This window comes from Lycorma delicatula, chromosome 1 (assembly GCF_047948215.1).
Source record: "Lycorma delicatula isolate Av1 chromosome 1, ASM4794821v1, whole genome shotgun sequence".
NCBI classification, from domain to species: Eukaryota; Metazoa; Arthropoda; class Insecta; order Hemiptera; family Fulgoridae; genus Lycorma; species Lycorma delicatula.
In genome coordinates this window covers 42,681,347-42,703,609 of record NC_134455.1, presented here as the reverse complement: position 1 = coordinate 42,703,609, position 22,263 = coordinate 42,681,347, and the positions used below count along the sequence as shown (strand labels likewise).

The 22,263-nt window shown below is 30.3% G+C and overlaps 2 protein-coding genes across 2 annotated transcripts in view; one reads left to right on the top strand and one right to left on the bottom strand.

Annotated features, from left to right (window-relative positions):
- Window positions 1-378: 378 nt before the first annotated feature.
- LOC142317627 (DNA polymerase delta subunit 2-like) lies at window positions 379-7,133 on the top strand. Its single transcript, XM_075354187.1, has 3 exons — window positions 379-966; window positions 1,645-1,772; window positions 7,073-7,133. Exons 1-3 carry the CDS (start codon window positions 753-755, stop codon window positions 7,115-7,117), a joined length of 387 nt encoding a protein of 128 aa, XP_075210302.1. The 5' UTR covers window positions 379-752; the 3' UTR covers window positions 7,118-7,133.
- The window catches only part of LOC142317644 (nuclear pore complex protein Nup214-like), a 52,396-nt gene continuing 36,787 nt past the window's right edge, over window positions 6,655-22,263 (bottom strand). Inside the window, exons 6-8 of the mRNA XM_075354203.1 lie at window positions 21,353-21,514; window positions 20,114-20,308; window positions 6,655-6,894 (exon numbers count right to left, since the gene is read on the bottom strand). Coding sequence (XP_075210318.1) covers window positions 21,421-21,514 — 94 coding nt within the window. The 3' untranslated portion in view covers window positions 6,655-6,894; window positions 20,114-20,308; window positions 21,353-21,420. The remainder of the gene's footprint in view (window positions 6,895-20,113; window positions 20,309-21,352; window positions 21,515-22,263) is intronic.

The following is a 22,263-nucleotide window of genomic DNA, read 5'->3' as shown; positions in this document are numbered from 1 at the left end:
ATATAATAATTCAGACTTGTTAAAATTTATGTAATTAGCTTTACGACATTTTAAATTATTATAAAATACAACAGATTATAATTTATTCAGTTTGTGCAAGTACAGCGAAAAATTTATTTGATATTCTGAAAGAGAATCGAGAATTATAATGTTGATAAGGAGTATATTAATGGCAAAAAAACATAAATTCAGTCATGTGTGTTATAAGATTCTTATAACTTTTTATTACAAGTAGTATCTTAACCTAAAGATAATTTCTTAAGAACAAATTGAAGTCATAGTCAGTATTTATTAATTGTTTAGTATCGAATTTAAACTTCTTGCCATTATTTTTATGATAAATCATATGTGCAAAAAAAATCGTTTTGAAAAATAACATATTTAATCTGGAAGTTTTACTTTGGATAGTTTTTTATTTAGATTTTCTCATTTTCACTTTTTAAACATAATTAATTTTTGTGGCTCTTTCAGAGTTTGTGGTTCGGTATGGTTGGGTATGTTTGCGACATTGATTGTCAAACTTAAGTTGGCGGGTAGTTGTTCGTGTCTTAATTAATTGTCTTCAGAAGTGCTAATTTTGATGATGTGTTTGTTAGTAATTGAATTTGGTCTTTATCTGAGTATTACTTGTTTGCTTAACCTCCAAATTACATCACAAAGTATATAAATGACGTTTGTTCGTGGAAGTTTTTTGTTGTAAAACTACAATATTTGAAATCAAGGTGGGGGAACATTTTTGACTAGGTGATATCATGAAGGTAAGCGATAAAAAGGGAAATTTGCCCAATTCAGCCGATAAAATATCGGTGGATGAAGTTTTTTCTCGAGTTCAATGTTCGTATAACAACTTATTGTTTAAGTATCGCCATCAGTCTAAAGACTACACCCGACAATTTGCTCACATATATGCAGCTAGACTTAGTAAGATGCGTGACAATCTTATTAAATGTATTGGTCAAAAATGGGGTAAGTTTGCTTGATTATCATTATTACTACTTTGATGAGATTTCATTCTAATAATGTATTAATACTAATTTTAAAAAATCAAAGAAACAAAACCCGTGTTTCCACTTCATTTAACATGTATAAATAGAAAGTACTTTTATAGTTTCAATTTATACACTGTTGTTTTACACTGATTTTGATTTTTTTATTATTGTTTATATCTTGTGATAACACTTAAGATTTTCTCATGGTTTCCCTTGATCCTGCCAGAAAGAGGCTGATGTAATTCTTTTTCTATGCGTGGTGTAGCACAGCTACACATTCCTGATAGAATCTTATGTACAATAACAGTAACAAGTAAAAAAACAGTAACATAATTCTGGAACTAACTGTACTTTTTACATAAATTAGAATAAAGAAGTTTTTTTTTGATCTGCTTCTAATGCAATACATCCTTCCTTTGGCTTTACCTGAAAAAGAATTGCCAGTCATATGTGTAAACTACTTGTAACACGGTTATTTTCATCTTGAAGCATATTCTGTTTCTGGTTTTTAATACAGAGTTTTGCTTGTAAGTGTAGCTATTGTTATTTAATTATAGTCCTTATTATAATTTGGCATTAGTATTACTTGTTTTGTTATTTTTTACAATATGTTACGATATTTATTTTTTATTATAATGTGTAAATTATATTATAGGTTCAAATGTGAGGATAGCACGTTTAATGGATCTTCCTGATATAAATGGTGAGAAATGTGTTGTCATTGGAACTTTGTTTAAACATCAAGAATTGAAACCAAGCATTCTAAAGGAAATTAGTGAAGAGGTAAGTAATATAAATTATATACATAATTGGTGTTAGTTACACTATTAGGTTCTAATTTATTCTTTGTATATATAAAGTAATTATTGAAAAAATCGCGCTATTTGTCCAATGTGAGGACATATTAAATTTCAGATTTCAACGGAAATATCCATTTTGATTATTCCTGAATCCATTTTGACTAATTCTGGCATGTATGTATGTGTGTATCTTGCGTAACTAAAAAACAATTAGCCGTAGAAAGTTGAAATAAAACTGAGTCTGTTGAATAGGATAAGTTGATTTTGGACTGTTGTAACATCTAGTTTGTGCATCTCCCCCTTTGATTGCAATCGACTGGACCAAAAGTGCCCAGAAAAGCCCAAATTGGATTATGGACTTTTTCTTAACTGCAGTAATAAGCCTTCATTGAGAGCTTTTCAACGATATATCATAAGCTGTTCTTATTTTCATTTGTTCCAGAGTTATAGCCTAATAAAATTTCAATTATGAAATATTTGGATCTTACAAAGACACATCGGTTCGAATCAGACTTCATCTTTTTTTTTTTTATTAAATATATTGATTTATTAATAATTAGGAGGAAGGCGACTTTTGGACAGGTGACTTTAGAACTCAGCGTCAAATAATGGGCAGGCAGGAGTAGGTTTCGTGATGAACAAGAAGATATGGAGGAGAGTGGAGTATTTCAAGACGCATAGCGATAGAATCATTGTAATAAGGATAAAATCAAAACCTAAACCGACAACGATTGTTAAAGTCTATATGCCTACAAGTGCCCATGATGATGATGTGGTAGAGTGTGTATACGAAGAGATTGATGAAGCAATTAAACACGTAAAAGGAGATGAAAATTTAATAATAGTTGGAGATTGGAATGGAAGCATTGGAAAAGGCAAGGAAGGAAATATAGTGGGTGAATACGGGCTGGGCAAAAGGAATGAAAGAGGGGACCGACTTATAGAGTTTTGCACGAAGTATAATTTAGTAATTGCCAACACCCAATTTAAAAATCATAATAGAAGAATATACACTTGGAGAAAGCCAGGCGATACTGCAAGGTATCAGATAGATTATATCATGGTTAAGCAAAGATTTAGAAATCAACTCGTTGACTGCAAAACTTACCCTGGAACAGACATTGATAGCGACCATAATTTGGTGATAATGAAATGTAGATTGGGGTTTAAAAACCTGAAGAAAAGGTGTCAGATGAATCGGTGGAATTTAGAGAAGCTTGAGGAAGAGGAGGTAAAGAAGATTTTTGAGGAGGACATCACAAGAGGTCTGAGTAAAAAAGATAAGGTAGAAAATGTAGAAGAAGAATGGGAGAATGTTAAAAAGGAAATTCTTAAATCAGCAGAAGCAAACTTAGGCGGAATAAAGAGAACTGGTAGAAAACCTTGGGTTTCAGACTATATATTGCATCTGATGAATGAACGTAGAAAATATAAGAATGCTAGTGATGAAGAAAGTAAAAGGAACTATCGGCAATTAAGAAATGCTATAAACAGGAAGTGCAAACTGGCGAAAGAAGAGTGGATTAAAGAAAAGTGTTCAGAAGTGGAAAGAGAAAGAACATTGGTAAAATAGACGGAGCATACAGGAAAGTTAAGGAAAGTTTTGGGGTACATAAATTAAAATCTAATAATGTGTTAAACAAAGATGGTACACCAATATATAATACGAACGGTGAAGTCGATAGATGGGTGGAATATATTGAAGAGTTATACGGAGGAAATGAATTAGAAAATGGTGTTATAGAGGAAGAAGAGGAAGTTGAGGAGGATGAAATGGGAGAAACAATACTGAGATCTGAATTTAAGAGAGCATTAAAAGATTTAAATGGCAGAAAGGCTCCTGGAATAGACGGAATACCTGTAGAATTACTGCGCAGTGCAGGTGAGGAAGCGGTTGATAGATTATACAAACTGGTGTGTAATATTTATGAAAAAGGGGAATTTCCGTCAGACTTCAAAAAAAGTGTTATAGTAATATATATATATATACCAAAAAAAGCAGGGGCAGATAAATGTGAAGAATACAGAACAATTAGTTTAACTAGTCATGCATCAAAAATCTTAACTAGAATTCTATACAGAAGAATTGAGAGGAGAGAGGAGGAAGTGTTAGGAGAAGACCAATTTGGTTTCAGGAAAAGTATAGGGACAAGGGAAGCAATTTTAGGCCTCAGATTAATAGTAGAAGGAAGATTCATTTGTCACTTTATCCACTCATCTGATTTTTAACATTCTCCTATAGCACCACATTTCAAAAGCTTCTAATCTTTTCTTCTCAGATACTCTGATCGTCCAAGTTTCACTTCCATATAAAACGACACTCCAAACATATACTTTCAAAAATCTTTTCCTGACATTTAAATTAATTTTTGATGTAAACAAATTATATTTCTTACTGAAGGCTCGTTTCGCTTGTGCTATTCAGCATTTTATATCGCTCCTGCTTCGTCCATCTTTAGTAATTCTACTTCCCAAATAACAAAATTCTTCTTCTTCCATTATCTTTTCTCCTCCTATTTTCACATTCAGTGGTCCATCTTTGTTATTTCTACTACACTTCATTACTTTTGTTTTGTTCTTGTTTATTTTCATGCGATAGTTCTTGCGTAGGTCTTCATCTATGCCGTTCATTGTTTCTTCTAAATTCTTTTTACTCTAGGCTAGAATTACTATATCATCAGCAAATCGTAGTATCTTTATCTTTTCACCTTGTACTGTTACCCCGAATCGAAATTGTTCTTTAACATCATTAATTGCTAGTTCCATGAAAAGATTAAAAAGTAACGGAGATAGGGAACATCCTTGTCGGACTCCCTTTCTTATTACGGCTTCTTTCTTATGTTCTTCAATTGTTACTGTTGCTGTTTGGTTCCTGTACATGTTAGCAATTGTTCTTCTATCTCTATATTTGAACCCTAATTTTTTTAAAATGCTGAACATTTTATTCCAGTCTACGTTATCGAATGCCTTTTCAAGGTCTATAAACGCCAAGTATGTTGGTTTTTTTTTCTTTAATCTTCCTTCTACTATTAATCTGAGGCCTAAAGTTGCTTCCCTTGTCCCTATACTTTTCCTGAAACCAAATTGGTCTTCTCCTAACACTTCTTCCACTCTCCTCTCAATTCTTCTGTATAGAATTCTCATTACGATTTTTGATGCATGACTAGTTAAACTAATTGTTCTGTATTCTTCACATTTATCTGCCCCTGCTTTCTTTGGTATCATGACTATAACACTTTTTTTGAAGTCTGACGGAAATTCCCCTTTTTCAAAAATATTACACACCAGTTTGTATAATCTATCAATCGCTTCCTCGCCTACACTGCGCAGTAATTCTACAGGTATTCCGTCTATTCCAGGAGCATTTCTGCCATTTAAATCGTTTAATGCTCTCTTAAATTCAGATCTCAGTATTGTTTCTCCCATTTCATCCAACTCATCTTCCTCTTCTTCCTCTATAACACCATTTTCTAATTCATTTCCTCCGTATAACTCTTCAATATTAGTATTATATATAATATATTTTTTCAGCCTCTGCAAAGTACAGAATTAGAGACTGTTACCTTTAATTTTTCATGTTTAAAATATTTCAGGCCTAAGCCCCTTTAAGTCCCTGCCCTTAAGTCTGCAGTGATGTTTTTTTAATAATTTTTATTTTTTACATTTACTAGCACTAGATAGGGAGTCTTGGAGAGCTGCATCAAACCAGTCAAATGACTGAAGATAAAAAAAAAAAACATTTACACATTAAATTATAGCTTTTATTACAATAACTATTAATTTCTAATCTAATCTTTGTATGCCAATTTAAATAATTTAGTAAGGTTGTCCCCATCAAATTCTGTTTGCAAATTTATAAGGGTGAATTTACATTTAAAAAAAAAATAATATTTTTAAAAACATGATAAATAGAGAAATAAAATACATAAACAATAAACAGGAATTGTATAATGAAATAAAAATATAAAAAAATATAGCTATAAAAAATGGGTATCATACGCCATTGATTGATAAAATATAATATACATAAAAAATATAATCCAGAATTTTTCAATAACAAATATTACTACATTAATACCCAAATATAAAAATAGTTAAAATATTTATTTAAAATACTCTTATACAAATGAAATTATAGATAACTTGATTAACACATATAATGATAAAAAATATAAACCTGATAATCATATAATAAAACATTTAAAATATTACAATGATAAAAAAGTAAAAAATAAATATGATTCTTTCGATATTTATAAAATAAAATGCAACAATTTTTAATAAATATATACTAAAACGAATAGGTCCTTTAAAGGTAGATTTAATGAACATTTTAATCATTTAAAAATAAAAAAATAGGTTTTTCAAGGTCAATGAGAAACCTATTTTTTAATAATAATAATAAGAAACCTAATAATTTATGCTTATTTTAAGGATAAATTTGTTATTAGCCTTCTAAATCTGCAAACAAAATTTGATGGGAACATTCTTATTCAAATTAATTTATTTGATATACAAAGATAAGATATTGATAAATTAATAGTTATTGCAATACTTTTCATTCTCTTGACTGAACAAATATTTGTTCTGAATTTTTAAAATGTTTTTAAATTTTTTTATTAATAAAAGTAACAAAATAAAAGTAAAAAGCTATAATTTAATGTGTAAATGTACAAAAAATAAGAATTATTAGCAAAAATCACTGAAGATGGGCTTAGTAGACCTGAAAACATTTTGAACATGAAGAATTAAAGGTAAGTGTGTTCTCTAATTCTGTACTTTACAGAGGCTGAAAAAATATTTTATTATATGTAGTTGTTTAAACGTACAGAGGAAAAATAAAGAAAAAAACGGATTATAAAAAATGTAAATTAAATAAATTAATATATTAGTATTATATTATTTTACTAGTTATTAATTATTTTTATATTAGAGGAAGGATGATAATTTCATCCCTTACTGTGGTCATTACTGAAGAAATGGTATATCTCAAGTGGGTAGTATCTTGTAATTGAAAATGATATGAAGTAAGGATTTATCCTAGTGGTTGATGTCGTTCTCATTTGACTAGTTCCTATAGAATACTGTTGGCATCACTCTTTCAACTAAAAAAAATAAAAAATTTGTAATTCTGAAAGTAATTAATTTATTTTATGCTATTTTGAGAAGTTTAATTTATGGCTATGTTATGGCAGAATCACAATGTAACTATCTGGATTAAAATTCGTAAAATACGTAGATTACATTTTTTTTAAATAAGCATTGTAATTTTATTGATTTCAGGTATTTGGTCATACTGAGTGGTTTGGATATGAGTCAGAATGGTGATTTATTTTCACTTCAGTAATTGATTGATTGGATTACAGGATGGTTGGGAGATGCAGATGATCAGCAAAGACAAGCAAAAATTGCAAGATTAGTTATTGCTGGTGGGTAATTTAGGAGTATAAATATACATTTACTTTCTCAGACATCAGTACTGGAATAATTTTTTTTTGTTTTAAAAATAAAACCATTCCATTATTAATAAGTACCGTAACTTTTTTTTTGTCTTCAGTCATTTGACTGGTTTGATGCAGCTCTCCAAGATTCCCTATCTAGTGCTAGTCGTTTCATTTCAGTATACCCTCTACATCCTATATTCCTAACAATTTGTTTTACATATTCCAAATGTGGCCTGCCTACACAATTTTTCCCTTCTACCTGTCCTTCCAATATTAAAGCGACTATTCCAGGATGCCTCCTCTTAGTATGGGGCCTCTAAGTCTGTCTCTTCGTTTAACTATATTTTTCCAAATGCTTCTTTCATCTATTTGCCGCAATACCTCTTCATTTGTCACTTTATCCACTCATCTGATTTTTAACATATTCTCCTATAGCACCACATTTCAAAAGCTTCTAATCTTTTCTTCTCAGATATTCCGATCGTCCAAGTTTCACTTCCATATAAATCGACACTCCAAACATACACTTTCAAAAAATCTTTTCCTGACATTTAAATTAATTTTTTATGTAAACAAATTATATTTCTTACTGAAGGCTCGTTTCGCTTGTGCTATTCAGCATTTTATATCGCTCCTGCTTCGTCCATCTTTAGTAATTCTACTTCCCAAATAACAAAATTCTTCTACCTCCATAATCTTTTCTCCTCCTATTTTCACATTCAGCGGTCCATCTTTGTTATTTCTACTACATTTCATTACTTTTGTTTTGTTCTTGTTTTATTTCTTTCATGTGCCCAGAGATAAGTTGACCTATCTTCTTAGCATCAATGTTATTGGTGCTAAATTACAAGGATATCAATGAGTTTAGTACCAGAAATAACAAGGACCACCTCTTGAGAGACAGCCCTGTAGGCACTAATCACAGATAACAGGAGATGCTGGGCTCTCAACGAAATATTCCTATAATATTTTTACCTCATTTGATGAGCCCAGACAGCATGGTTCTGAAATTATGCTCCCAGTCGGGGTGAACGGCTCTCTTCACACCAAAGAAAGCAGAACAAGCATTTTTGGCAGCATATTTAAAGTGCTCCTTGAATCAAGGATAACACCTAGATACTTCTACAGCAGGATATACCTAATTTGATGACCTGCCATTGATAGACGAGGCCGTTGTGTAACAGCTAGTCTGCTCTGGAGGGAGTATCTAGCAAGATCGAGCTGCCCTGAATTAAATCTCGTTCCTCAAATCTCGTTTAACCAACAAAAGCTCATCATCACTTTCTTATGCCACAAATGTGTTTTTTTTAAAGAATTTCTTGTATAACATGTATAAAAAATGTTCAAGGGTATTAAAATGAATTACTATAAAATACAAAAGAAAAGATCAAAAATTTAAAAAAAATTAATTTTATTAAAAACAATTATTTAAGACACATAGAAGTAAAATGTTATAGCTTGTAAATCCTGATTAAATTGATGTAATCATGAAAGTAAATCCCAAAAAAATTGTTTATTTTTTATTCTGAACTTCTGAATTTTTACAATAAATATTAATGAATGAAGAATTCAGTAGTAATTTTGATCTGAAGGCTTGAAAAATCACAGTTTTTAACAACATAGATTCAACACGAAGATTTTAGTAGGAATTTTAATTTAACGCTTGAAAAAAAATCACACAATTTTTAACAATGTAGATTCGATAAAATATTTAATAATTTTAATCAATTTGTAGATAAACTTATCAGAATTTTGATTTATAACTTGTAAATTATCATCGATATTAACCCATAAAACTGTTTATTTTTGATAACTTATGAATCTTTACTATTAATTTTCACCATCAACGAAGATTTCAGTCGAAATTTTGATCTGAAGGATTAAAAAACATTACAACTTTTAACAACGTACATTCAGCACGAAGATTTCAGTAGCAATTTTGATGTAAAAGCTTGAAAAATCACATAATTTTTAACAATGTAGATTCCATAAAAGATTTAATAATTTTGATCAATTTGCAGATAACATTTGTAGATAAACTTATTTGAATTTTGATTTATACTTCAGATTTTGTTGTCATTTAAAAATATTTTATACGTTTAATTTTTTGGCGAACTTGAGTAAAATTTTATATGAACGACGAACCAGCAGGATAACTAGTAAATAGATGAGTAATGTTCTTATTACACCGCAGATAGCTTCCACCAATAATTTAAGGAGTAGTAATAAAAGAATGAATTTCAAAATCTTGAACATTTTTTAAGAAATCAAATATGAGATTTTAGCAGTTACAATTAATTAAATTTCTGTTATATTTACTTATTAATCTTCTTTGTTCTCTTTTTCTTTTATATTATATTAAATCGTATTCTTTTCTTCACTTGCAGACAGATAAAACAATTATCTCTCTTTAGGTTGAAGTAAAAGTGATATAAGTGTTTTAATATAAAAATTAAAAGTGGTATAATATGTTGCTTAGCGATTAAATTAACAATGATACATTTTTTATTATATATATATATATATATATATACACAATTTTTTTTTCAGTACCTCTTAACCCGTTTTCTAAACCTCTTAACCTGTTTTCTAAACAGAATGAAACAAGCTACCAACATCTTATTAACAAAATAGAGATATAAAACAAATAAAGAAGTCAAATAGGAGCAAGAAAAATAATTTGCATAAATTTCACAAGTAAAGTTATATTTTATGTTATTCTCAAAGTGGGCAATAATATCCCCTTGTTGGCACTGGAGGCTAAGGGGGGGGGGGGGGTAGAAGGCCCACAGAAAATTCGGAGTGTTCAGGCGGTCTAGGAAGGCAATGGCTGATTAAAAAAAAGGTGAAAATTATGTTTTCTGATATTCCAAACTAAAATGTAAAGTAAAATATAAATTTCAACTCAGAAATATATGCTACATTTAAAAGCAGTAACTGCAATTACAGTTTTAAAGAACAAATCTTAAAAACAACAACTGCAATTATTATTTTTAACACACGGTAAGTTTAAAAATGTTGGAGGTGCGCTAGAAAGTTTTTGATTATCAATTGAGAGGTGGACGAAAATGTTTGAGAATCAATGTTTTATGTAATGAAACAGATGATTTAAAAATAAAGATATTATGACAAAGAATCGGATCAAAATTAATATTATAAAAACAAAACTAGAGGACAGAAGACAATAAATCTAATAAAAGTGAATTTTTAATTCATCATCGACCACCTGGAGAAGACAAAGAAGAAGAAGAAGATGGAAGAAGACAGAAGAAGTTCTCTGGCCACCTCAACGGGGCCTCCTGATGGATGCCAACAACCCTGCTGGAGCAACAGACCTGGCTGGCCCCCGCTGAGGAAGCTGCTGGACGCAGACGCTACCTTTCCGCTCCAGCTCGCCAATTGCCCTGGCTGGCGGACTCAGCAGCAGGAGCCAGCCCAGCGTGGGATTGCTCTGGAAGAATCACCTCAGCTGTGTCAACAAAGGACAACCGACGCGGACCCAACACTACAGGGCTCTGGGGGCCACCACTGCCACGCTACAGTGGAGACCCGCTTGCCACTGATGGGAAGCCCGGTCTGATTTCAATGGACAAGCCACAACTCCCCGACTTCACTGGAGACCAGCTTCCAGACCCAACAGCTCTTCTCAAAGCTAACACAAAAAACGGCCCTTTTCAGGGCTACCATAAGGTTATTAATTGCAACAATCCATCAAAGCCAATCAACAACAACAGCCCTTCTCAGGGTTACTACAAGGTTATTAAGTGCCACGTACTGTCAAAGCCATTTGGCGACAATATGAACATTTTTCCTATTTTTAGTTATAAAATCAGCTCCCAAGAGATTGCCATATAGATCTGAATCATCATATACATATAAAATTATATGTTCATATAGCTATGCTCATGTGAAGAATATTGTGAAAAGAGAAGACCGCCATATGATTGGAAAAATGATAACAATGATACTTATACAAATACAGTAGTGTGTAAATTAATTAAAACAGCGATGTTATTAAATAAAAAATTACTTCATTAAAAAAAAAAAAATCGTATCTGTACAATTTGTGAATATTGAGTAATTAATATTTTTCTTAAGTAAATGATATTGCATCGATTCAACAAGTGTACTACACATTTTTTTTTTCATCATCAAACCATAATGATATTATTGCTTTAATGAGATCAATTTTTGCGATACAATTTTTAGTTTTTTTTTTACTACTGCCCAAACATATTCAATTTTATCTCCAGGCTACTTGTTTGTGCGTTAATCGTTGCTAAACTGTTTCCATTATAAGTACACTATACTAATAATATCTACTGTAATTTATGATTTTGTACTTTGCAATATAATGTAACAAAGATACACAGTAGTTTGATTAGTCTGAATATTTCAAAAATAATTAACAACAGCAACAGAAATGCAGCTGTCAGATTAATTATTAAAAATATTATGTAAACTCTATGAACTATGTACTAAACTCATGTATAATGAAAAAGACAACCTTGGCAATGGTTTTTCACTGATCAAAGGAATTAATTATCCCTCCAACTATAATGAAGTAATATATTTATTTCCTCAATCTGGCCAATGTGCTTCAAATATTATATCATCAAATAACAATCTAAAAATAGTAATAATCTAAAAATAACAAGCTATAGCTTTATAAAATAATATATTCATCAATTTAGAATAAGGATGTTGTAGAGCATTTACTCATGTTTCTATGTTGCATAGTTGCAAATATAATTTTGTAATCATTTTATCTTAAGATCTGACAAACCACGAAAGATACCGATCTGAAATTTAAGGATGATAAGTTAATAGAATTAGATATTATGTTGGGTAAAGATTGGGGGATAATTTTATGTTCCACAGATTATTATTATTATCTGTGTAATAATTTTTAAATAGCAAGCAATAATAATTGGAGACAATTAATTAATAATAATGTTTTTTTTTTTAATTTGTACATAAAGAACTCTTTAGTGGAATAACATAAGCTAGTTCAAAACAAAATAAAATCTTTAATCAGAAATATTTTTGTTTGTTACCTGGATAGGCCTATAATCATGCCTTTATAAAGCAGAATAATTTAATTATTATACAATTAGAAAGAAAATCATTATACGAATATTATACTACAAAAAGTGAAAAAACATTACAAAAAAATAATTAAAGCACAGGAAAAGGAAATACTGAAATTAAAAAATCCTATAATAACAATGAAGAGTCTTAGAATCTTCAAGAAGATAGAATTTAATTTTCGATTGTTGAAAAAACTGATGAAGAGGAACACGTCCCCTTTTTAATTCTTCTTTAATGTTCTCAAAAACGCTAATAATATATTTTAAAAGCAATAGAAAGTTTACTAGTTATGTAAATACCAATATTGAAAATAATCAGTAATACAGAATGTCCCATGAAGAAACGGAAAAACTTTCAAGACGTGATCTACTCTTGAAAAAGTTCAGATAAACATTTTTTTTTTGTCTTCATTCATTTGACTGGTTTGATGCAACTCTCCGAGATTCCCTATCTAGTGCTAGTTGTTTCATTTCGGTACATCCCCTACATCCTACACCCTAACAATTTGTTTTACGTTTTATTCCAAATGTTGCCTGTCTACACAATTTTTTTCTTCTACCTGTCCCTCCAATATGTCAAAGTGGCTATTTTAGGATGACTTTAATATATGGCCTATAAGTCTGTCTCTTTTTTAACCATATTTTTCCAAATGCTTCTTTCTTCATCAATTTGCCGCAACACCTCTTCATTTGTCACTTTATCCACTCTCATCTGATTTATAACATTCTCCTATAGCACCTCATTTCAAAAGCTTCTAATCTTTTCTTCTCAGGTACTCCGATCATCCAAGTTTCACTTCCATATAAAACTACGCCCCAAACATATACTTTCAAAAATCTTTTCCTGACATTTAAATTAATTTTTGATGTAAAAATATTATATTTCTGACTGAAGGCTCGTTTTGCCTGTGGTATTCGGCATTTTATATCGCTCCTGCTTCGTCCATCTTTAGTAATTCTACTTCCCAAATAACAAAATTCTTCTACCTCCATAATCTTTTCTCCTCCTATTTTCACATTCAGTGGTCCATCTTTGTTATTTCTACTACATTTCATTACTTTTGTTTTATAACCCATATAAACATATATTCATTACTTTTGTATATAACCCATAACCTATGAGTAACTATAAGTTTTGATTAACCTAATGATACTATTCCCTTATAATAATAAATACATTAAGTCTTAAGTCATTTTACACAGCAGCAGCTGATAGCAGTACATGAAGCATACTATTATGGCAAAACACCTTGGAACTGAATTTTCACTGCTGTAATAGTATGGCAAAATGTGTCTAAAGGTAAATTTCTAATAAATGCGCAAGATTTAGTATCAAAACTTGTAGATAATTTAATTTTAGAAAGTTAATGTAGATATAATAAATAAAAAGTAAAAAAAAAAACTTTTAAAAATAAGTTTTTATTGAAGTTAAACAAATGAAAAATAGACAAAACATTGTACTATTCTTTCTGTACCTAATAAACATTCCTTTTATACACTCTTCAGTATATCAGCATATACAAAGAAAAGGGTCATTTCCAATGTGTTAAGTTTTCTGTTCAACGCCAAGTAAATCATCGTGCTAATGATTAACATCAAATGATTCAGTATATTCAGCGTAGCCTAAACACTAGTACAAAGCGAATTTCTTATCGCACTGATATGGTGCATCCTTCAGAAAGACATACTTAATCCTTTCCACCTGCAGAGAGTTAAAAATTTGTGGCCAATAGATTATCCCCATGGTTAAACTCATGTAACTGGCTTCTATACAATGCTGATAAGGTAAATTTCATTTTATTTACTGATGAAGCCACTTTTACAAGACACAGTCTTCAATTCTAAAAAATAGTCTTTTAAGGAGGGAAAAAACCACATGTTATTGTGTATACTAGTTTCCAACACAGATTTCACATTAATATTTGGTGTGATATCATTTATGACAAAATTTTAAGACAATTTGTTTTCAATGAAAACCTTACAGGAGATGCATATGTTCATTTCTTGAAAAATAATTTCCGGCTCTAAATAATAATGTACCTTTACTAAGTAGAGTGACAATGATTTTCCAGCATGATGGTGCAACACCACATTTTTCTTTAGTAGCCAGAAATCGCTTGAATGCTAATTTCTTAAACTGGATTGGACATGGTGGACCAATCAATTGGCCACCATGATCACCTGACCTAACACCACTAGGTTACTTCATTTGAGGCCATATGATAACAATAGTATACCAACAAAAAGTTAATACTAAAGAAGAGTTACTCATTAAAATACAAAATGCTACTAAATTTGTATGAAACAATTGTGAGATGATACAGAAAGCCACTGGAAATATTTTACATTAGGCAGAATGTTGAGTACATTGTAAAGGAGGGAATTTCAAACTGTTGCTGTAACTGAGGAATGTTATTCAGTTACCATTTATCATTTCATGTATTTTATTTTTTTGTTTTGCTATATTAAGAATAATGTTTATTAGATATAAAAAAAAAATTCTCTGTATTTTTCATCTATTTTACTTCAATAAAAAACTGATTTTTATGTCTTTTTTACTTTTTATTGGCTGTATTTATATCGATTTTCTCAGAATTAAATCCTATACAATTTTACTAAATCTTTTGCATTTATTAGTCATTTAACAAAGCTATTGTACTACAAACCTAAAACAAACTTGTTTTTAGACAATTTTTTTGTTTTATGTTGGATCACTTAAAAACTACTGGAGTTACAGTTCTAGGACCTGTTTTATCCACTTCCCAGTTCAAATTACATAAGAAACCACCAACTTTTTCTCTGGGTCCCAAAAATTACAGTAGGGTTTCTTTTTATTAGTAGAACTGAAATCCAAGTGAAATCTTTTGCTAACCGTAACTAGAAAACAATGCATTTCCACTTTTTTCATTATTTTCACCAGTAGAATATATCCTGAAAGTGTCTCCATTTCTTCGTGGGACATACCGTACATATAAAAAAAAGAATCAATTAATTCTAAGATGGCTGCTAACAAGAAAACCAGTTTAAAGGCAGCTCCTACTGATTTTATCTGTTGTATTCACAAAAAAGCAGCATCAATTTGTATATGTGCACTCTGTGATTCCTTACATCATATAAGTTGTCACAAAGGAAAAAGGTTTGTTGGTTTTGATAACTGCAATATGTAGCTGTAAGAAAGACATAACCTCCAAACATGTCTTCCAAACAAGAAGACATTAAAAATAATGATGAAGGAAATGTAGCAATTTTTGTATTAAAAGAAAAATTAATCAATGTACAAGAATATATACACACACAGCTTCAATAACTAGTGGATGATTTAAAACCTAAATCAGAATCTAAATCTGACAATGAAAAAAGTAAATTAACTTAGTTACTGAAAATGAACTACTGAAGCAGTTAGTAACTGAAATGCACAATAAAAATCGCATATTAAAAAGAAAAATTGATAAACTGGAAAAAGATAAGAGGTCAATGAAAAATTCAAATCAATAAAAATCAATGTTCTTCTACCTTCATAATCTTTTCTCTTTCTATTTTTACATTCAGCGATCCATCTTCATTATCTCTAATACATTTCATTACTTTCATTTTGTTCTTGTTTATTTTCAGGCGGTAGTTCTTGTGTAGGACTTCATCCATGCCGTTCATTGTGCCTTCTAAATCCTTTTTACTCTCAGCTAGAATTACTAGATCAGCAAATCGTAGCATCTTTATCTTTTCACCTTGTACTGTTACTTCAGATCTAAATTTTTCTATACTATCATTAACTGCTAGTTCTATGTAAAGATAAAAAGTAACTGGGATAGGGGACATCCTTGTCAGACTCCCTTTCTTATTACAGTTTCTTCCTTATGTTCTTAAATTATTACTGTTGCTGTTTAGTTCCTGTAAATGTTAACAATCGTTCATCTATCTCTGTATATGAACCCTAATTTTTTAAAAATACAAAACATTTTATTCCAGCCTACGTTATTGAATGTCTTTTCTAGGTCTATAAATGCCAAGTATGTTGGTTTGTTTTTCTTTAATCTTCTTTCTACTATTAATCTGAGTGCTAAAATTGCTTCCCTTGTCCCTATACTTTTCCTGAAACCAAATTGGTCTTCTTCTAACACTTCTTCCACTCTCCTCTCAATTCTTCTATACAGAATTCTAGTTAAGATTTTTGATGCATGGCTAGTTAAGCTAATTGTTTTGTATTCTTCACATTTATCTGCTCCTGCTTTTTTGGTATCATGACTATAACACTCTTTTTGAAGTCTGATGGAAACCTCACATAGGGCAAAGAATTCAACATTTTCATATCGCTAACGAATTTCAAAGTTGTGTGGGGAAAGTTCTACAGGTCAAACCACCAGTAATAAATAAAACTGATAAAGGTGGTAGACTCAAAATAAGAAGTCATATCACTTGTGCGATCCAAAGAAGTAAAGAAAATTATTTTATGTGTGCTATCAGTATAGGAAGTCCATGCGTCTAAAGTGTGCAAAAAAGGTATGTAGTAAGTGTATTCAAGAGAAAAATGACTAATTTTACAATCTATATAGGCCTGAGTGTTTTTTTAGTTCTTGATTTAAAAAAAATGTTTTCATTTTTATTTTGTTTTTTGATAGTGTATAAAGACAATCTCATCTAAGAATATAACCTTGTGAAACCACTAACATTTTTCAAACATTAGGTTTTTAAATTTTGCTGTTGTTATAATGAATTTTTATCTTCGAAAAGTTTTTTTAACTAAATTTATTTTGGTCTGTATAATACTTACAATCTAGATTAGTTTGAAATTCAGTATTTTTTATTTCAGGAACTACTTATACTTATTCATGCCAAAGTCAAAAGATGCTAAATTTGATATTCTTGAGTGGAAGGATTCTTCTTTTAAATGTTTTTTTTTTTTGTCTTCAGTCGTTTAACTGGTTTGATGCAGCTTTCAAAGATTCCCTATCTAGTGCCAGTTGCTTCATTTCGGTATACCCGCTACATTCTTCTACATTTCCTAACAATTTGTTTTACATATTCTAAACACTGCCTGTCTGCACAATTTTTCCCACCTACCTATCCCTCCAATATCAAAGAGGCTATTCTAGGATCCTTAATATGTGGCCTATAAATTTGTCTCTTCTTATAACTATATGTTTCCAAATGCTTCGTTCTTCATCAATTTGCCGCAACACCTTTTCATTTGTCACTTTATCCAACCACTTAATTTTTAACATTCTCCTATAGCACCGCATTTCAAAAGCATCTAATCTTTTCTTCTCAGGTAGTCTGATCGTCCAAGTTTCACTTCCATATAAAGGGACGCTCCAAACATATACTTTCAAAAATCTTTTCCTGACTTTTAAATTAATTTTTAATGAAAGCAAATTATATTTCCGACTGAAAGCTCGTTTCGCCTGTGCTATTCAACATTTTCTACCACTCCTGCTTCATCCATCTTTAATAATTCAACTTCCCAAATAACAAGATTCTTCTATCTCCGTAATCTTTTGTTTTCCTAATTTTACATTCAGTGGTCCATCTTTGTTATGTCTACTACATTTCATTACTTTTGTTTTGTTGTTGTTTATTTTCATGCGGTAGTTCTTGCGAAGGACTTCATTCATGCCATTCATTATCCCTCCTAAATCTTTTTTATTCTCGGCTATAATTACTATATCATCAGCAAATTATAGCATGATTGGATTTAAATGAAGATTTAATCTTGACAATTAGTAAAAATTGCCAAATAAAAAAGCAAACCAATAAAGGCCTTCATTTCAAAAAGGTTTCATCTCGCATTTCTATAGCATTTGGATGTTGTTGCAAATTTTTAACTATTTGAAGTTTTACATTAGTAAAATAAAAATAATCTGTGTAATAGATCATCATTAATATTCGGATCATCTATATCACTAAGGTTTTCATAAAACGTCAAACTATTTATGACTTCAGGATCATCAGTTGAAGCATTAGGATCAATATTCATTATATACAATTAAAATAGTTCCAAAATACACAACGAAAAATGTAATTACTTTTTACAAAATAATAAAATTTTTTACACTACGAAAAAAACACTTATAACTTAAAAATAACAAAAAACATTAGAATATGGAAGCGTATAACATGACGACCGATACAAGGGACCGCTAGACAACAACACTATACAAATAAGAACTAAAGGTCAAAACTAACAATGACAACTGAAAGAAGAGAGCATGTGCAAAAGGTATTCTCGGGTATTGGGGCGTTGAAACAGTTTATGCACAAGTGACACATTTTAAAATATTCAAGCGATATGACACACCTCACCTCGTGAGTTAAGGGTTAATAACACCACATATAATTCCTGCTGATAGAACTATATTTTTATTAAATCTAATCATGAAACTTTAAATTTCATCTAACAATGAAAACCAAATTTTCATTTTCATTTCTTAATTTCAGAAGTGTAGTTTCCTATCGTTTCAATTTAATTTTTTTTTATTTCCTGTCACTTCAATTTCAGTTTTCTTCTTTATAGCAAACTTTATATTAAACTGCATTGTTGTTACCAAATGACCGAATGCATTTTAGTGCAAATCCATGATTATTTTTCAAGGATTTGTTTTTTTGATGATATCACTCTAAGTTACTTAAAACTTTTCTAATACTATTTTATTTTCCGATAATAATTTTATAAAAAAATCACTATCAAGCCTGATGCCTACTATCTCATCATCTGATGAAGACATCATTATCAAATCATAGTAAAATATTAACTCATGACACTTCTTTCCGAAAGATGACTACAGCAAATATGTGTTATGAAATTAATATTATTACTTCACATCAAGCAGCAAACAAAGGAGCAAGTTGTAACATATCAAAACGTGTCAGTATATGTAGTTTCAGCATCTTTTTATTCATCCAATTCACTTTACTCAATATACAGGGAAAAACTTGTTTTTCAAACTTTTTTCTCAAAAACAGAAAAATTGTTCTATCAGCAATAAAAAAGGGAATAAATTTGTTTTAATTACTTTGTAGCATATTTCTTTGTAGAATACTGCAACAATTTGTTAATATCAGAGAATGAAAGCTGTATGTTTTGCTCTTTCTACATGTAAAATTGTACACCCAGTATATCCACACTCAGTAAATTAAGTTTTTTCTCTTTACAAAAGTTACGTAAATCAGAAATTTATGATATTTATATTTAGAACTGTGATAATTATATTAAGACAGGGTATTTGTACTACTACCACACCACCACACTAAATGAAAAGTAAAGGTTTCTATCAGAATGGTAATATCTATCAAAAAAAAAGAAAACATTTTTCTTATCTGTAAACAAAAGATACCTAAGATTCAGAATAACAGAGGTTCTTAAAACCACACACAAAAACAAAAGTATAATATAAGTATAATGTAAGATATAAAGAAAGTATAATGTCTGCCATATATTTCTACATAGATATGTTAAATAACAATGACAAATAACAGGTAACAGAAAATGAGAAATATAAGCAACTCAAGGTTAAGAAAATAGCCAGGAGAATAATAATGCAGCTCTAAATATAAAACTGACTCGGATGAAAAACTATTTTCAGTTAAGTGAATGAATTACAAATAATTAATGAAAACAAATAAATTTTATGACACAACTAATTCTAGTTTTTCATTATAAAAAAAAACTAGATATTTTGAAAATAAATACTCAATTTTATAAAAGCCTGTAATAAAAATTAAAAATTCTACGCCTTAACAAAATAAGTGAGCTATTGCTAACTGTCAATTGAATATCAAACAAATTATTGACTTACCCTTGGCTATATTTACTATTCTTTTTCAAATTAAGATTAGTAATTAATGGCATTCTTGTTTCTAGTTTTCGATTTCGTTGTTGAATATGATGTTGTACGTCCTCCATCATCAGTTTAAATCTATTAATAATGTTATTCTGTATAATTAATGTTTGATAAAGTTCCTCTCGTGGAGGAATATGGATACCACTACCCCTGTAAGAAAATGTAAAAAAAAATTATTAGGGTATAAAAACAATCCTAACTATAAAAAAATCCCAGTTATTAATCTTAATCATTAATTTCTTGTTGTTTTCAAAATGCTGGTTAGACTTTCATCTCAGTGAAGAGATGATAGTCACTCAGTACTGTGTTCAGGTTGTAGAAATGATAATTGAAAATCTCTTCCCAGAATTAAGTAAGCAAAGCCCTGGTACAAGCTATAGGGTGGAATAATTCACTGTGATCAAGAATAATACCCTTTGTGAGCACTGCATATTAATTATTTAGGACTGATCTTGCATACCTCCTTCAGGTTTTTGTGATATTATTATAGTAACACATTCAATAAATTTCATTGGAAAAATCTGCTCCAAAACTCTAACCATCATTTTTTGGTTTGACAGTGCCTGCTTGGATTTATTAGGTTTGTTAGGTCAATTGTCCTAATTGTCAATTTATCTCTGTGAGACAGGCTTTTAAGAACTTAATCACTCAAACTACCAAAAATGGTGGAAGTATAAAAGGTTCCATTTTTTACTTACTGAATTATAGAATTCTGGTGACTATTGCAATTATGCTGTGTTGCCAGTTAATTTTTAACATATGACAACCAGTTAATTTTTGATAACCAGTTTTAGGAAACTACTAAAATTAAATTGCTATGAACTTTTTTTTATCCTGCTGACTGAAAATGAAAAATTAATGTAAAAAAAATGAACCGTATAAACTAATTACAAGAAAAATTAGGCAAATATATAAAATAACATTCTCCAAAAACAGAATTAAACTAATACAATGCTCAACTAATCTAACGGATAAGATAATAATGCAATGCATATTCTAATTAAATTTCTTTTTATAACAGGTCTTCTTTCAAACTTACCAATTTTCAAATGATTGACCATTAAATTTGCCTGTGTACTTTCATACTCTTACCTTTGATTCAACTAATTTAGAATAAAAACAATCTACTACATAAACAAACAATATTACCATCAAAATTAGCCCTGACACCAAAATATTAAGACAGTTACTTACTTAACATTTTTCTTCTTGTCTTGATATGAAATCCAACTGTCATCCAGAACTTTATTAGCCTGTGTCAACTAACTGCTAATGTAATACAAATAATGCTGTATATTATCCAATCTTAGTTTACTAACAGGGTCCAATTCTTGCGAGTAGATCAATTTCTTGTAGCTAAAATACAACAGAACACATTATTTTATAAGAAAATTCTCTTGAAAATTACAAAATTAAATTACTTGTCCCAGAAATCAACTTAGTGATGATTGTTAGTCGCAAACTTGTATTGTGTTAATTAAACAGTGTACACTTTTTATCTCACTGACGGCATATACCTACCAAATAGGAAAAATCCTGCTGTAATTATGTTGATTCGGCAGCATACAAATATTAAGACCAAAATTAAAGAGTGCGCCTACACGATTTTGGAGAAGAATTAGTAGTGAGATCCTTATATGAGATAGCCCTCCCAAAACTGGGACAGAATAAGGAGACTCACATGTGCTTGGAAATGGATGAAAACCGCACACAAACACTGACCAAGAATACAGATAAGGCATTATAGTGTAATGCTTTATGCAACCTGGAAGACGTCATGGAGATCAAATAGCAGAGAAATCATTTCCGGAAGGTGGAGGTGACACGTGGTCTTTTGAAGGGAGGGAGATGTTGAGGGGTCGCGCGTCTTCATCATCCTTAAGGGGAAGTCTACGAAAAGCAGCACATAATCAGACATGATATAAGAGCTGGCACCAGATATTGGAACACCTATTCCTAGTGGCACAATAGTGAGACTCCAGGAGAATTGAGATTTTATACCCGGAAAATGAAGATGAGAACAAATACACAGTATTTACGATTATGGTAGAAGAAGATAATGATGATCTAACTAGACAAATCAGCAAGGTACTGCATGGAATCGG

Coding starts and splice junctions, on each gene's coding strand:
- LOC142317627 (XM_075354187.1), top strand. CDS start 753: ATGAAGGTAAGCGATAAAAAGGGAAATTTGCCCAATTCAGCCGATAAA. Junction 967..1,644: donor ATGTATTGGTCAAAAATGGG/GTAAGTTTGCTT, acceptor ATTATATTATAG/GTTCAAATGTGAGGATAGCA. Junction 1,773..7,072: donor TAAAGGAAATTAGTGAAGAG/GTAAGTAATATA, acceptor TATTGATTTCAG/GTATTTGGTCATACTGAGTG.